General features: G+C 36.7%; 1 protein-coding gene across 1 annotated transcript in view; it reads right to left on the bottom strand.

Annotated features, from left to right (window-relative positions):
* The window catches only part of LOC121381567, a 91,904-nt gene extending 73,039 nt beyond the window's left edge, over nucleotides 1–18,865 (bottom strand). The window contains exons 1-5 of the mRNA XM_041510899.1: nucleotides 18,609–18,865; nucleotides 15,066–15,131; nucleotides 6,219–7,135; nucleotides 5,705–5,925; nucleotides 1,407–1,536 (exon numbers count right to left, since the gene is read on the bottom strand). Coding sequence (XP_041366833.1) covers nucleotides 1,407–1,536; nucleotides 5,705–5,925; nucleotides 6,219–7,052 — 1,185 coding nt within the window. The 5' untranslated portion in view covers nucleotides 7,053–7,135; nucleotides 15,066–15,131; nucleotides 18,609–18,865. The remainder of the gene's footprint in view (nucleotides 1–1,406; nucleotides 1,537–5,704; nucleotides 5,926–6,218; nucleotides 7,136–15,065; nucleotides 15,132–18,608) is intronic.
* Nucleotides 18,866–19,039: the final 174 nt, after the last annotated feature.

Below are 19,039 nucleotides of genomic sequence, written 5' to 3'. Positions count from 1 at the left end.
GGTTCGATCCTGCAATGCAAGAACCTCAAGCGAGCACTCAACCGACCATCCCCATATTATAGAATAAAGAAATAAGCAGTCAATGGCGTAGAATATTGGTTTTGTCCCATTCTACCCGAATGGGGATTGTCCTTTCTTGCCACCACAATATAAATATCGGATTTGTCCCATTCTACCCGAATGGGGATTGTCCTTTCTTGCCACCACAACATAAATATCGGTTTTGTACAGTTCTACCCTAATGGGGATTGTCCTTTCTTGCCTCCACAACATAAAGCTGCAAACCTGTCATATTAACAAGGTTGTTCTCTTGGTTTTTGAAACTGTCATAATAGCATGTGTTCTCTGTCATTTTTGTAGGTGTCATATTAGCATGTTTGTTCTCTGTGGTTTTTGAAGGTGTTATATTAGCATGTATGTTTTCTATGGTGTTTGAAGATGCTATTCTAACATGCGATATCTCCGTGGTTTGTGAAGGTTTTATATTAACATGTGTGTTCTTTGTGTTTTTGAAGGTGTCATATTAATATTGTGTTCTGTATGGTTTTTGAATGTGTCATATTAGCATGTGTGTTATCTGTGGTTTTTCAAGGTGTCATAATAATGTGTGTGTTATCTGTAGTTTTTGAAGGTGTCTCATTAACATATGTGTTTTCTGTGTTTTTAAAGGTGTCTTATTAACATGTGTGTTCTGTGTGGCTTTTGATGGTGCCATATTAATATCTGTGTTATCTATGCTTTTTGAAGGTGTTATAATAATACGTGTGTTCTCTGTATTTTTTGAAGTGTCATATTATCATGTGTGTTCTGTGTGGTTTTTGATGGTGTCTTATTAATATGTGTGTTGTCTGTGTCTTTTGAAGGTGTTATAATAACATGTGTGTTCTCTGTGGTTGTTGAAGGTGTCATAATAACATGTGTTCTCTGTGGTTATTGAAGTGTCATATTAGCATGTGTGGTCTCTGTGGTTTTCTAAGGTTTCATATTAACATGTGTGTTCTCTCTGGTTTTTGAAGGTGACATATTAACATGTGTGTTGAGTGTGGCTTTCGAAGGTGTCATAATGACCTGTGTTCTGTGTGTTTTGAAGGTGTCATATTAACGTGTATTCTTTGTGGTTTATGAACGTGTCTTATTAACGTGTGTTCATTGTGGTTTGTGAAGGTGTCTTATTAGTATGTGTGTTCTGTGTGTTTCATATTAACGTGTGTTCTCTGTGGTTTTTTGAAGGTGTCGTAATAATGTGTGTTATGTGTGGTATTTGAAGGAGTCATATTACCATGTGTTCTCTGTGGTTTTTGAAGGTGTCATATTAACATGTGTTCTCTATGCTTTTTGAAGGCGTCATATTAACGTGTGTTCTGAGTGGTTTTTGAAGGTGTCATATTAGCACGTGTTATGCTCACCGTGGATCTGTCAAGTGAAAACAGACCAGAAGAGATCATATCATGTGAGACGTAGCCTGTGTAGTTCGCCGCACTGATATCTTGGACGTGGGTACCAGCTGGCAGATTTTCCTTCACAGTCACCACAAAACTATATGATACAAAACAAACAAAACTCAACAGGGACTCAAACCAACAGTCGCCCCCTGTCTGCCTGGAACACCTAGACAACCTAGGCAACCTACTGAATCTGTGTTTATAAAACAAACAAACTCAACATGGACTCAAACCAACAGTCGTCCTGGAAAACCTAGACAACCTACTGAATCTGTTAGTATAAAACCTAGATAATCTACTGAATCTGTGTCTATAAAACCTAAAGTCTACTGAATATGTTAGTATAAAACCTAAACAGCATACTAAATCTGTTAGTATAAAACCTAGACAGTCTACTGAATCTGTTGGTATAAAACATAGATAGCCTACTGAACCTGTGTCTATAAAACCTAGACAGTCTACTGAATGTATGTTTATAAAATCTAGATCATCTACGGAATCTGTGTTAATACAACCTAGACAACCTACTGAATCTGTGTTTATAAAGCCTAGAGTCTATTGAATATGTGCTTATAAATCCTAGACAATATATTGGATATGTTAGTATACAACATAGACAGTCTACTGAATATGTATTTATAAAACCTAGACAACCTACTGAATCTGTGTTTATAAAATATAGACAGTCTACAGAATCTGTGTTTATAATACCTAGACAGTCTACTGAATTTGTGTTTATAAAACCTAGACAGTCTACTGAATCTGTGTTTATAAGAAGAACAAGACAGCCTACTGAATCTATATTTTATAAAAAGAACAAGAGAGTGTACTCGATTTGTGTTTATGAAACCTAGACAGTCTACTGAATCCCTGTTTATACAACATAGACAGTCTACTGAATATGTGTTTATAAAACCTAGTCTACTGAATCTGTGTCTATAATACCTAGACAGTCTACTGAAGTTGTGTTTATAAAACATAGACTGTCTACTGAATCTGTGTTAATAAAACCTAGACAGTCTACTGAATATGTTAGTATAAAACCTAGACAGTCTACTAAATCTGTGTTTATAAAAAAGAACAAGACAGCCTACTGAATCTGTGTTTTATAAAAAGAACAAGACAGCCTACTGAATTTGTGTTTATAAAACCTAGAGAGTCTACTGAATCTGTGTTTATAAAACCTAGACAGTCTACTTAATCTATGTTTAAAAAACCTACACAGTCTACTGAATCTGTGTTTATCAAACCTAGACAGTCTACTGAATATGTTACTATAAAACCTAGACAGTCTACTGAATCTGTGTTTATAAAACATAAACAGTCTACTGAATCTGTGTTTATAATACCTAGACAGTCTACTGAATTTGTGTTTATGAAACCTAGACAGCCTACTGAATATGTTAGTATAAAACCTTGACAGTCTACTGAATCTGTGTTTATAAAACCTAGACAGTCTACTGAATCTGTGTTTATAAAACCTACACAGTCTACTGAATCTGTGTTTATGAAACCTAGACAGTCTACCGAATATCTTAGTATAAAACCTAGACAGTCCACTGAATCTGTGTTTATAAAACCTATACAGTCTACTGAATCGGTATTTGTAAGAAGAACAAGACAGCCTACTGAATATGTGTTTATAAAACCTAGACGATCTACTGAATCGGTATTTGTAAGAAGAACAAGACAGCCTACTGAATATGAGTTTGTAAAACCTAGACAGTCTACTGAATATGTTAGTATAAAACCTAGACAGTCTACTAAATCTGTGTTTGTAAAACCTAGACAGTCTACTTAATCTATGTTTAAAAAACCTACACAGTCTACTGAATCTGTGTTTATCAAACCTAGACAGTCTACTGAATATGTTGCTATAAAACCTAGACAGTCTACTGAATCTGTGTTTATAAAACATAAACAGTCTACTGAATCTGTGTTTATAATACCTAGACAGTCTACTGAATTTGTGTTTATAAAACCTAGATAGTCTACTGAATATGTTAGTATAAAACCTTGACAGTCTACTGAATCTGTGTTTATAAAACCTAGACAGTCTACTGAATCTGTGTTTATAAAACCTACACAGTCTACTGAATCTGTGTTTATGAAACATAGACAGTCTACCGAATATCTTAGTACAAAACCTAGACAGTCCACTGAATCTGTGTTTATAAAACCTAGACAGTCTAATGAATCTGTGTTTATAAAACATAAACAGTCTACTGAATCTGTGTCTATAATACCTAGACAGTCTACTGAATTTGTGTCTATAAAACCTAGACTGTCTACTGAATCTGTGTTAATAAAACCTAGACAGTCTACTGAATATGTTAGTATAAAACCGAGATAGTCTACTGAATCTGTGTTTATAAAACATAAACAGTCTACTGAATCTGTGTTTCTAATACCTAGACAGTCTACTGAATTTTTGTTTATAAAACCGACAGTCTACTGAATCTGTGTTTATAAAACATAAACAGTCTACTGAATCTGTGTTTATAATACATAGACAGTCTACTGAATTTTTGTTTATAAAACCGACAGTCTACTGAATCTGTGTTAATAAAACCTAAACAGTCTGCTGAATCTGTGTTTATAAAAAGAACAAGACAGCCTACTGAATCTGTTTTTAAAAACCTAGACAGTGTACTGAATATGTGTTTATAAAACATAAACAGTCTACTGAATCTGTGTCTATAATACCTAGACAGTCTACTGAATTTGTGTTTATAAAACCTAGACTGTCTACTGAATCTGTGTTAATAAAACCTAGACAGTCTACTGAATATGTTAGTATAAAACCGAGATAGTCTACTGAATTTGTGTTTATAAAACCTAAACAGCCTACTGAATCTGTGTTTATAAAACCTAGACAGTCTACTGAATCTGTGTTTATAAAACCTAGACATTCTACTGAATCTGTGTTTATAAAACATAAACAGTCTACTGAATCTGTGTTTATATTACCTAGACAGTCTACTGAATTTGTGTTTATAAAACCGACAGTCTACTGAATCTGTGTTAATAAAACCTAGACAGTCTACTGAATCTGTGTTTATAAAAAGAACAAGACAGCCTACTGAATCTGTTTTTAAAAACCTAGACAGTGTACTGAATCTGTGTTTATAAAACATAAACAGTCTACTGAATCTGTGTCTATAATACCTAGACAGTCTACTGAATTTGTGTTTATAAAACCTAGACTATCTACTGAATCTGTGTTAATAAAACCTAGACAGTCTACTGAATATGTTAGTATAAAACCGAGATAGTCTACTGAATTTGTGTTTATAAAACCTAGACAGCCTACTGAATCTGTGTTTATAAAACCTAGACAGTCTACTGAATATGTTAGTATAAAACCGAGATAGTCTACTGAATTTGTGTTTATAAAACCTAGACAGCCTACTGAATCTGTGTTTATAAAACCTAGACAGTCTACTGAATCTGTGTTTATAAAACCTAGACATTCTACTGAATCTGTGTTTATAAAACATAAACAGTCTACTGAATCTGTGTTTATATTACCTAGACAGTCTACTGAATTTGTGTTTATAAAACCGACAGTCTACTGAATCTGTGTTAATAAAACCTAAACAGTCTACTGAATCTGTGTTTATAAAAAGAACAAGACAGCCTACTGAATCTGTTTTTAAAAACCTAGACAGTGTACTGAATCTGTGTTTATAAAACATAAACAGTCTACTGAATCTGTGTCTATAATACCTAGACAGTCTACTGAATTTGTGTTTATAAAACCTAGACTGTCTACTGAATCTGTGTTAATAAAACCTAGACAGTCTACTGAATATGTTAGTATAAAACCGAGATAGTCTACTGAATTTGTGTTTATAAAACCTAGACAGCCTACTGAATCTGTGTTTATAAAACCTAGACACTCTACTGAATCTGTGTTTATAAAACCTAGACATTCTACTGAATCTGTGTTTATAAAACATAAACAGTCTACTGAATCTGTGTTTATATTACCTAGACAGTCTACTGAATTTGTGTTTATAAAACCGACAGTCTACTGAATCTGTGTTAATAAAACCTAAACAGTCTACTGAATCTGTGTTTATAAAAAGAACAAGACAGCCTACTGAATCTGTGTTTATAAAAACCTAGACAGTTTACTGAATCTAGTTTATAAATCCTTATAACTCCAAAATAAATAATGATTATATTTTTTAAAACCAATAAAATTGTTATTAACATTTCTTGCGTTTATCTACATACTGATAATACATTTTACAAACCTGTTATTGAGATTTCTTGCATTAATCGATATACTGATTAAAGTTATAACAACCGTGGCATTCGCACAGCGAGGCTTGTTGGAGAGCGTGTCATCACAGACATCGACAGCCAGTGTTACAGATGTCCCCACCTCGTTACTTGACAGAGTCCGTGACGACGCCAGTACACCGGTCTCTTCGTCCACGTTGAAGTAGTCTTCAGGTGTAGACCCGCTCCTTATCTGAAAACAATAGTATTTAAAGCAGGTAAATGTCCATCCCTTTATTTACTCTATTGTGTTCAACACCATGTACAGCTATCTGGTCAAGATATAATAAATGGCTAGTATCCACATAACATATCAAATAAAATAATGTATTAGCAGTTTAACGAACACCCATTCATGGTCTCCCACTCCCACTTTCCCATGCATCCATCTATTTATTTAAATGGAAGGATCACATCATGCATTCTACCCTATGTCTACCCCTATTCCTTCATGTCATATGGAAAACACCAGCCCTGGTGACTTGCCTGGTAATACAGACGTCCAACAGTGTCGACGTCGGAAGCTGTCACAATCCCAATTAGAGTGTTCCCCACAGTGTTAGACAACAGAGTGAAGTGAAACTTCTGTTGACTGAAAGCTGGACGTTCATCATTCAAGTCGTTCACCGCCACGCTCACGGGTATCTTCGTGGCTGCAGAATTGTCTCCCTTGATCTTCACATCCAGACTGAAATGATACTGTTTCTTGCTTTCGTAGTCTAATTTAGAAACCGAAATGTGATTGCTGGCACGGGTGAATCTAGGGTTTGGAAGATCATGAGCTGAGAACTCGAAGCTATCAGACACAAGGTCGAACTGGGCAATGACGCTGGCCTGGTTTTCATCCAGCGACGTCGAGTACGTGTTTCTGATAATTAGTATTCTGTAATCTGCCAAATCCTTTGTGATTCCGTCCTTCGACGCAGTTACATTCAACCATCTCTCCACTGCTACGTGATTGTCACTGGCTAGAGCAGTCACATTTACAGTTCTACTGCAGTAAATCATCCCATCATGTCGGATACCAAATTCTGCGCCTTTCGAGACAACACCCAACGTGTATGACATGTCCTGAAAGCCGGTTCGAACTCTGACATTGTCTATGATGGATGACTGCAGAGTTCCGTCTGACAGAATCAAAACAACATTCTTCTGGGCTGAGATTTGGCGGTTAACAATTACCGTTACCGTAACAACATCAACAATGGTCAGATGGTCGACCCGCGCCGTGACCTTGAGGAGCACGGTGTGGGTACCTATGGCTATCCGACTCGTGGACACATCCAGCTGTATTGATGATCCGCCTGTTATCGTAGCCATGAAGATTCCGTTTTGAGGATAGGCCGTCACTTGATAGGAACCCAGGCTGATGTCTGCGTACGTATGTGCTGTTATCACACCAACTGACGAAAATAGGAGAAAAACTAAAATATTTAAGGATTTTCTGTTATTTCTTTTATCTTCATCTGGGTATGAGAACAAAAAATCATCCTTTGTGTGAATCGGCGAAGCCGTTCTCACATAAGTTTGAAGATGATTTTTTTTTTTTTTTCATACCTAGATGAACGTAAAAGAAATAACAGACAATACTTATAATTGAATTAGAATCATACTTGCTAAGAATTTTGAATTATTTTTGGTCCATAAACAATAACGCTCAATAAGACAACTTGTCCATATAAAATGACGTCATCAGATATGACGTTCCCTGACGACGTAATTTTTACGTTCATCGGAAAATGAACAACTACGTCTGGACCAATGAGATGACGTTATATTGTAATGAATGTAACGGAAATTTAATTATTTAGTAATATTATATAACAGGATAAATAACAACGTTGTTAACTACAGGTGTAGCCTTATGATGTTACCAACTGAAGCAAAACATTTATCAATATTAACAAGTATCAAAGCTGCCATATATTGAACAGTGCGTGCGCGTGTATATAGAGGTTATTACCAGAGTGTTTTTCGGTATTGTCAATATCATATATTAGGAATAAAAATTGTATTATGCGAACCTCTGGCGAGCATAATACATTATTTTTATTCCTTATATATGATATTGACGATACCGAAATACACGAGGGTAATAATCTCTTTACCATATAAGCCCAAGCTTAATACAACGTGTTTTTGTAAACTGTACACGCAACTTTAATTCTAGTCCGCCATTACCAGATATTCAAATGACGTAAGAATATGTGGCGCGGTGTATTTTTGAATGGAAATGACGTCAAATTCGAACGACGTCATTTTGGATGTCCTTACATCAAAATAAAGTTATGCCTAACGTTTTTTGTTTTCTGAACGCTGGACAGCTTTCAGTGTCAAAATCCATTGAAATGTTTTTATTTGGTGACTATGAATGCATATGTCAATCATGGAGTGTCACCCAAGTATGTTTGCTTAAATGTCAATAAACCTAGTGCCGAGACCTCGACTAATTTACATCTAATTTGCAAAGTTATCAAATTCTTAAAGTATGTGATCTGAAAAATATCACATACTTTGATTGCACTGAAAATGTGAGATATTATATGATATATATATATATATATATATATATATATATATATATATATATATATATACCAGGTGGTATCAAAAAGTTCTGAGACTAGGCCTATATACAAGAAAGTATTCACATGATTCAAGTTTGGGCACCGTCCCCTTGTGCAGCGATACAGCGCTCCCAGCGCCGTTGCCACTGCTTGAACGCATTCTGGAAGTCTTGTTCTCCAAGCGTGTCAAGCACCTTCTGCGATTCGCACAGGATCTCCTCCACGGTGTCAAAACGACGACCCTTTAGCTGCAACTTCATCTTCGGGAAGTGGAAGAAGTCGCAAGGGGCCAAATCTGACGAGTATGGCGGGTGCGATAGGGTAACCATGTAGACCGGGAGCCAAGTGAGATTTAATTGTTGTGAGAGTTCCAAAAAGTTTCAGGTGGTTGAGGTATAGAAGGACCCCAACTGACTACAGAAACCCAATTCTTAAGTAAATATAGTGCGGGAATAAATAGGGGGCGCTGCTGAAATTACCCCCAAAATGGGATTTAATTGTTGTGAAAGTTCAATCCAAAATTCTTTTGCTACTTATTAGAGGACATCTCACTGAGCCCAAATCCACAACTTAACAAAAAATATTTTGCGGGAAAGGCTACTTAAGAAATACTCTAATTAGTGCTAATTAGAGATTTAATTGTTGTGAAAGTTCCATCCTTGGAACCAAATGTAAAATGTAGAGTATGCTCACCCGATTCAGAATTACCAATTTAAGAAAAAAATATTGCGGGAAAGTGCACTTAAGAAGAGGTCAAATGCCAATTAGTGCTAATTATGGATTTAATTGTTGTGAAAGTTCCATTCGAAAATCCTTTGCTATTTGGCAGAGGACATCTCACTGAGCCCAAATCCACTACTCATGAAAAAATATTTAGTGGGAAAAGCTACTTAAGAAAGACTCTAATTAGTGCTAATTAGGGATTTAATGGTTGTGAAAGTTCCATCCTTGGAACCAAATGTGAAATGCTCACCCGATTCAGACAAGATAATGACTTATCGCATCAGTGTGAAAGGTGGGGTTTTTCTTTAGAACATGGACATGTAATATATCAATGGATAGCTTTTGGTGAGTATTGTATAGATAAGTCAATATTATGTATGAATATGGTATACAGAGTCATAAAACATTCTAATAGCCATTTTTAATTAAATATAGTTTTAAAAAGTCTCTATTTTTCCTTCTAAAAACCTATGCGGATTTAGTTTATATTACCCGGTATACAATTTATATATGCCTAAATTATCTCTATTTTTTAGGTAAATTAAGAGAATATACGACATTTTGTATTATAGTGAGCATACTGTATTACCTGCCTTTAAATATTATGAGTGCATTTCAACTAAAAGGTTTCACTCAATATTAACATCATCATCCAATTCATCATCATCAAGGACAAACGTATGTCTTTGATGATAGAAACATGCCATTTTGTATTTTAGGACATATCTTAGGAAATAGTTTTGAAATAGTAACATTGGAGATTTATTCGGTGATTGTTGTGGCAGCCATTTTCAAAATGGTCAGTTTGGCTGCCATGGAAGCCAGTGTAGGTGTCAGAATTGAACACATGAGTATGTATTGCTATATACACACTTAATAACACAGATTTACATATACAAGTCCGTTACACATCTTGTAGTTTACTGCTTATGACAATTTCATGTTATTTTTTCTTTAATTAGCTAACATAGTTTATACTAGACTAGTATTTCAAGGGCAGCATCAGAATTAATGTCACCAAACACTATTTATTGGAGAACACCTCTTGGTCAATACCGATGCACTTTAGAAACAATCTATGGGGAACCAAATGTGAACTGATCAACACCACACAATTCATCGGGAACATACGAAAGCTAATCTAAATTAAGAGCTGTAATCAACAGTGTTTGAACGCAGAAGAAGAAGAAGAGAAGGGTTATGTCCATCTTATCTCTTTGGGAAAAGTGACTTACATATTTAATTATGGTGCGAACATCGCAGGATTCATATTACACTGGTTAGCACATATGCCCAATGCACATATTGCAGGCATGAACCTCGTAGGTCATATGAGTCAATGTACCAGGAATACTGTTTGAATGGTATGGTTTTGACGAAGGTGAGATTATTTCGTGGCTATATTCAACTATAACCATCAGCCAGGGAGTACCACCCCTGAGAGGAATGTGACTATCATTTCTCTTGTATTCCTGTTTTCGTAACGCTGCCTATTCATCACTCAATGTGTGTAGTGAAAACGGAAGTTCGCATTTTGAATCCCAACCAAATATTCATAATTAGCCTGGACCACCCTTTGTATGTCAATGACAAACGTATTGAATGTATATGTCTATTAAGTCATAGTGAATATCACTTAATTGTGTTTCTCAGATGCCTTCATATGAAGATGGCAGCATTCAAAGTGGTAGCAGATCTATATTGTTGATGGTAGTGAATTAGTGGATGTCCTGGTATATAGGCTGGAGTTGCCTCTTCAGGATCGACAGACTGCTTTCCCAAAAGTCACTAATGTGACGCATCCCCACCCTCCTACAGTAGAAGACATGTATGATTTATACTTCATCAGTCAACGACTGCTGCAATCATAGAGCTGAATCATGAACCCTGTTCCAATTTTGTTTTTCAGTTCTACAGTTGGAAAAAAAATAATGCTCTTTCTTTAAGCATTTGAAAAGCAAACATATTTTGCATACAAGTATTTTATCATTATTGGTTTCTTGAAACAACACAAACTATGTGACTTTCAGTGCATTTGCAAGATTTGGCGACACTTATGGGGCGATCACATTGGCCCGAATGAGCTTCCGTTTGTTTTCCGTATACGAAAGTTGTGTGATTTTTTAAACTGGCCGAATGTCCCTCCAAATGTGTTTTCCCCAATGTATCACCGAATGCTTTCCGTTTGTTTTCCGAATGTTTTCAGTATGGTTTCAGAATGCTTTCAGAATAGACTGAGTACTTCCCGCATGTTGACTTCGAAAGGTTTCCTTTCCGAACGCTTTCCGTATGCTTTCCGAATGCTTTCAGAACACGGCCAATCGACCTAGAATGGACCGAACTCTTTCTGCATGCTTTCCGCACGCTTTCCGAACGTTTTCGGCTTACTCTGACGTCCGGCCGAATGCTTTAAGAACCGCCCGTATAACGTTCGGAAAGCATTCGTCATGTTCTAGGTCCATTCGAGGTGTTCGGAAAGCATACGGAACCCAGCACCTCCAAATTTTCATTCCGAATGCACCAAGAACTAGACGCATGCTTCCCGAACGTTTTCCGTACATGCCGTATGCTCCTAGAATGCTGCCCGAATACTTCCCGAATACACATGGACACCACATTCGGATGGTCGATGAAAATTATTTTGAACATGCACAACAAATTTTTGGAGCTACCGAATGCCATTCCGTATGCATCCGTACGGAGCCGAACAGCCAGTATGCTCCTAGAACACACCGAATGCTTCCCGAATATGATCCGTTCGCTCCCCGAACACCCAAATTCCTATTCGGAAAACAAACGGAATGGCATTCAGGCCAGTGTCATCGGGCCATTAATGAATAAAATGTTGATGTGTATGCTGAATTTTGGCAGGGTGCTTCACAATAAAAAAACAACATGATAACCATTCTTTGCTGTTGCTATTGACCAGGAACATGAGGAGAATAATGCTTCTATGAAAGGTGGTAGCAGAGCTGGAGTCATCTATGAAGATTGGTCAAAAGTTGAAATATCTCAGACACCATGAATAGACCAAATACACACAGAAGACATTTCTGAGAAATATCAGATTGGGACATATGGAAAATATATTTAAAGAAATCAGCAAATAGATGAGGCATTGAAGTCCAAGCTTTCAATGATATGATGAACAGACTTATTAAGATGGGCAATGACAAGTATGGTATATTTATGAAGGAATGGCTTGTTTCTTAGATCGTTTCGAGATGAATAATCTTTTCTTCAAATGACTTCTAGTTTATAATAAATCCAAAGAACAACAGCATATGTCTTGAAGGCAGACTGTTCCAGGCTTTATTAAATTTCTTGTCAAATACAGACACATTTTGCTTTAAGTAGGTGATGCATTACGTGGAGAGGGGTACATACGTCAAAATGTATTCTTTTATTGGTGTCAGATGGATGCAGTCCATGCCCTTAATTGTGTCCGATGTACTTTTCAGCGTCGAAGATTAATTTACACCTGAACACGCGTGTGGGGGGGGGGGGGGGGGGGGGGGGGGGGGAGGGGGGGGGGAGTAATCATCAAAAGTACAAAAGGTGTACATGGAGCGGGAGTGATAAAAAAACAATCCCCAATTTTGAAAAAACAAACACTTTATGGATGGTCTGAAAAACCCATTTTACAGTGACAAAATGGCGCACATCTCTCAGCAAACAAATGGCTATTAACATGTTTTATGACTATGTATACCATATTCATATATAATATTGACTTATCTGTACAATACTCACCAAAAGCTATCCATTGATATATTACATGTCCATGTTCTAAAGAAAAAAAACCCACCTTTCACACTGATGCTATAAGTCATTATCTTGTCTGAATCGGATGAGCATTTCACATTTGCTTTCAAGGATGGAACTTTCACAACCATTAAATCCCTAATTAGCACTAATTAGAGTCTTTCTTAAGTAGCTTTTCCCACTAAATATTTTTTCATGAGTAGTGGATTTGGGCTCAGTGAGATGTCCTCTACCAAATAACAAAGTAATTTCGAATGGAACTTTCACAACAATTAAATCCATAATTAGCACTAATTAGCATTTGACCTCTTCTTAAGTGCACTTTCCCGCAATATTTGTTTTCTTAAATTTGTAATTCTGAATCAGGTGAGCATACTTTACATTTTACATTTGGTTTGAAGGATGGAACTTTCACAACAATTAAATCCCTAATTAGCATTTGACCTCTTCTTAAGTGCACTTTCCCGCAATATTTTTTTTCTTAAATTGGTAATTCTGAATCGAGTGAGCATACTCTACATTTTACATTTGGTTCCAACGATGGAACTTTCACAACAATTAAATCCCTAATTAGCACTAATTAGAGTCTTTCTTAAGTAGCCTTTCCCGCAAAAGTTGTGGGTTTGGGCTCAGTGAGATGTCCTCTTATAAGTAGCAAAGGAATTTTGGATGGAACTTTCACAACAATTAAATCCCATTTTGGGGGTAATTTCAGTAGCGCCCCCTATTTACTCCCGCACTATATTTACTTAAGAACTGGCTTTCTGTAGTCAGTTGGGGTCCCTCTACATCTCAACCACCTCAAACCTTTTGGAACTCTCGCAACAATTAAATCTCACTTGGCTCCCGGTCTAATGCTGTTACGGCCGAGAAACTCACATGTTACAAGAGCTCAGTGAGAGGGTGCATTGTCGTCATGAAGCATCCACTTGCCTTCGCGCCACAGTTCAGGCCGTTTCCGCCGAATGTCCTCCCTCAGACGCCTCAGAACATTGCAGTAGAACTTGCCGTTGACGGTCTGGCCCCCGAGGACGAATTCCTTGTGAACAACCCCTCGAATGTCGAGGACAACGATGCGCATGCGGGGGTTGAGCTCGTGGAAGGTCGCCCAGAACTTTTGTCGTCATCCAGTGATGTTTTGCCGCTCTTGAAGCGTGCGTGCCACTCGAAACACATCGCACGACTCATTGCTTCATTGCAATACACGTGGCGAATCACGTCAAAAGTCTCAGTTGCAGATTTACCGAGTTTGACGCAGAATATGATGTTCGCTCTCTGCTCTAGTCCATGATGAAATCGCAAATGTGCCTGTGCACGTGGTCACAAAAACTCTTGTAGCACAACACAAGATGTTCAGACAACGACCCCACTCGGTAGACTGCCTGATGACGGTTACTGCTAACCCCCACAGCACGCGCATCCCCGTACTGCCATCTGTTGGCGTGTTATGGAAGTAGTCTCGGAACGTTTTGATACCACCTCGTATATATATATATATATATATATATAGAGAGAGAGAGAGAGAGAGAGAGAGAGAGAGAGAGAGAGAGAGAGAGAGAGAGAGAGAGAGAGAGAGAGAGAGAGAGAGAGAGAGAGAGAGAGAGAGAGAGAGAGAGAGAGGTTATTACCCTCGTGTTTTTCGGTATCGTCAATATCATATATTAGTAGGCTCGCATAATACATTATTTTTATTCCTAATATATGATATTGACGATACCGAAAAACATGAGGGTAATAATCTCTTTATCATATAATCTCAAGCTTAATATAACGTGTTTTTGTAAACTGTACACGCAACTTTAATTCCAGTCAGCCATTACGCGATATTCAAATGACGTAAGAATATGTGGCGCGGTGTATTTTAGAATGGAAATGACGTCAAACTCGAATGACGTCATTTTGTATGTCCTTACATCAAAATAAATTAGGGCCTAACATTTTTTGTTTTCTGAACGCTGGACAGCTTTCAGTGTAAAATTGCTATTGAAATGTTTTTATTTGATGACTGAATGCATGAATAAATATATTTATCATATAATATCTTACATTTTCAGTGCAATCAAAGTATGTGATATTTTTCAGATCACATACTTTAAGAATTTGATAACTTTGCAAATTAGATGTAAATTAGTCGAGGTCTCGGCACTAGGTTTATTGACATTTAAGCAAACGTACTTGGGTGACACTCCATGATTGACGTATACATCCATAGTCATCAAATAAAAACATTTCAAACGTTTGACTTTCAATAGTAAATGATATAAAGCGCATTACCCACCTGGTCCTTGGTGATTATAAAATATATTATACTCATAAGTCTGAGACCTCGTCAGTTGTGTGGGAGCTGAAACAAAGATCAATATTTAATTTTAAACATAGAACACACCATAAGATAATCGATTATGTTATAGAGACGTTATGAACAACACACCTTAATATAGTTTATTGTGTTACAGAGAACATGTCCTGATATATTTGGTTATAGTTCAGAAAACACATCCTGATATACTTTACTGTGTTACAGTATACTTTATTTTGTTACAAAGAACACATCCTAGTACTCTTTATTATTTTACTGAGAACACATCCCAATATAGTTTATTGTGTTACAGACACCATTGTTAATATAGCCTCTAGTAGAAATTAGCGAGAAAAATATAGCAGAGTTACGTCCCGTAACTACTCTCTAACTCAGGCGCGTTCCAGTTACAGCAGACGGGCAATGACCACAGTTGTTTGTGAATCTTCAGCTTAGATTTATGCATGCCAGCCCCTGGCAACATAAATGTCCCTACCTATGCTTTAAAAATAAATAATGATACAGGTAAAAATTATGTTGATGAAATTGCGTTTTGTTATAACTGACCATGTGTTAAATATAGGAGATGCATCTAGCGAGCTGTCACCCACCCTGCTTGTTTTGGTTTTCTTGCATGGAAATTTTAGATTTTTTTTTCAAAGCTACAATCTCGCCTCACATTAATTATCATAATTTTATTTAAACATACAAACACACGTACAGTTTTAAAGAATTGTGTGTGACAATGACACAGTTGTAATAGTTAGATAACAGAGTCATATGTTTATAGTGCGTCTCACGGGGAACGCATTTTTTCATACCATGGAATTTACTACAAGTTATTTATTGACGAGCCGCTTGTTTTCTAAATTACACACAAACATAGTATATTTTTGTTATTTCCAAAACACTTTCATTTTTATTTTTACGTCAAACAACAAGTTAAATTATTTACAAAAACTACGTTTTTGTAGGAGGATGGGACGGACTATATGTAATATTCCGATCAGAACTGTCCCCTTCCCCACCTGGTATATTATGTTTTTGTTGTTTTTTTCAATGTATTTCCGGGGACGCATGACCCGACCCCTCCCCTAAAAACACCACTAGCCAGTTTAGACTTCCTCTGCACAATTTCTTGCACACGCGCCTGTTTGACTAAATATTTCGTTTGCTGCAAATTAATTAGGCCTATATACATTGCATTATAAAGTGTCATTGTTTTTGCTGTAATAACAGCTAAATATATAATTTAACGTAAAAACATCTACTTATAGTAACAGTACTTGCTTGTGTAAACATATTTATGTTAGTCTTGCATGCCGATTATTTAAGGTTAAATGTTAAAATGAAGTTGTATACATGATTATATGGCAGGTGAAACAAAAAACCTAATATTTTAAAAATACCCCCCCCCCTCAATAATTTTACCTCCCCACCCAAAGAAAACCCCAGTAACAACAACAATTTGTCCCCAAATAAACAATAGTCTACAAAACAAGCCCACACACCAGTACCCACACACAACCAAAACATAACCCAGACGAACACGCACATTAAAAAAAGTCTTATCTATGTACATATACCAGTGGCGTAAGAAGGTGGCAATGCGGGGGTGGGAATGGGACGCGCGCGCGCGCGCACACACACACACACACACACATATATATAATATATATATATATATATATATATATATATATATATATATAATATACACATACATATATACATATATATATATATATATATATATATATATATATATATATATATTATATATGATATTATTAGGCATACATACATTACATTATAAGTGTCATATATTGCTGATATATACATAATACATACACACATACGTAATACATACATACATACACACACACAGTAGTGGGGGCACACTTTTATATTTACACTCTTTTACATATTATAAAGCAAAATATCTAAAAAAGAGGTGGGGGGGCACATGCCCCCTTTGCACCCCCGCTTCCTACGCCAGTGAATATATAAATATAATATATATACCTATATATATATATATAATATATATATATGTACACACCATGGAATGCTTAATGGTTGTACATACTATTAATAATTACAGGTAGATAGTCGATCGTAACTATTAAATTACATATTAAGATGTGTCCGTTACATTGTGTCCATAATACCTTGTCTGACAGTGACACTGGACTCGCTGTACTTGCATACAATCTGACAAACAATAATAGTAAGAGAAAAATGTATTAACGTCAAAAAATATAAGAACAAGTCGACGACTACTCCACAATTCAGTAGGAAGAAAGGGCCTTTGTTGCAAGCGACTGGACCGTGAACGCGTCGGAAATAATTTACTGGCTCATTGGGACCGCTTACCGCTATGCAAGGACAGGTAAATATGTTTCTAATAGAGGCTATACTTTATTTATTATATTACAGAGAAGACATCTAAAATAGTTTAATGTGTTACATAGATCACATCTTAATATATGTTATTGTTTTACAGGGTAGATACTTTACAAGATACCACGACTGGTATATCAAAGGCCGTGGTATGTATTACCCTGTCTGTGGGATGGTGCATATAAAAGATCCTTGCTGCTAATCGAAAAGAGCAGTCCATGAAGTGGTGATATCGGGTTTCCGTAAAATAAAAAATGTGTTGAGTGCGTCGTTAAATAAAACATTTCCTTCTTCTACTTCCATCACTATTATAACAGTGATTTTTGAATGCATGTCATCACAGCTATATTTAGGTCAATGATTTCTATCTTGTATCACTTTTGATTTGTAAACTAGACTGAAAGTGGCAGGTCTCTTTGTGTCAGTCAAAATGAAGTAGTGTTCAGTAAATGATCTCCTCGAAAGAGGCTGTCCTATAGACGTGGCGCTGGACAAAGATTCACGGAATCAACCACTATTTTCCCAAATAGCCAGTCGACTCTGCATTGTGCAGAGATATAGAGTTGATCGTAAATAACGATTTTGTCGTTCAGATAAAAAAAATAACGTGGCCACAAACACTTCGGCTGTGGGAAAATGGATAATCTAAATCATAAATCTAAGCAATGTCTGATTTCATTCACCAAAAAGAGTACCGGTGAGGTACATGATACGCTCGTCAGGAGTTTGATGGAACACTAGATATTAATGAATATGTTACGGACATGATTCAATTAGCTAAACAAGATTTTCCTATGATGTTCAGAATATAGACAAATTATTTGATTTATTTTATCACAGTGACCTAGTAATAGTATGCGACACACCGCCATCCCAAGTTGTTCCTACATGTGAGGTTTGGTTGTCCTGTATGCATCTGTATGTAAGATATGTTCCGAACAAGAAAAAAGTTAACAGTCGGACGTACAAACGGACGGACAACGCCAAACCATAATACGACCCATCATAGACGGGAGTATAACCCTCCTCCCCTCTCTCTCTCTCTCTCTCTCTCTCTCTCTCTCTCTCTCTCTCTCTCTCTCTCTCTCTCTCTCTCTCTCTCTCGAAGTGACAGAATACCTTCAGTGCATTTATCGAAACTGCGTACGAAGTTGTTGACGCACTGACAACTTCTGTCACCTGTAACTGCATTGTCCTCTACGCATGCGCTGTTTGTAGTTTGGCAGTGTGCTGTGGTCGAGTATGATGAACCACATTGTACACCCAATCCAACAGTATTATTGCCACATGTGGAAGGTGTAGTGGTTGCTAAAACAAAAACAAAAACAAACTTTGAAAAAAGATAAAAAATGCTTTGGGTATCAAGTGGTATTGCATAAAACCCCTGCACACCCTACCCCCCCCCCCCCCCCCCCCCCCAACAACCCCTTTTTTCTACGGGCGTGGATACACTGGATATGTTAATACAATAATACATCGATATTCCACGTGGACCAATCTCTCATCTGATATTATAATTTAATAGACTAGTAACACACCTGATATTATTA

This window comes from Gigantopelta aegis, chromosome 9 (genome assembly GCF_016097555.1).
Source record: "Gigantopelta aegis isolate Gae_Host chromosome 9, Gae_host_genome, whole genome shotgun sequence".
NCBI lineage: Eukaryota > Metazoa > Mollusca > Gastropoda > Neomphalida > Peltospiridae > Gigantopelta > Gigantopelta aegis.
Note: the sequence above shows the minus strand (reverse complement) of the source record. Positions and strands in the feature narration are given on the sequence as shown.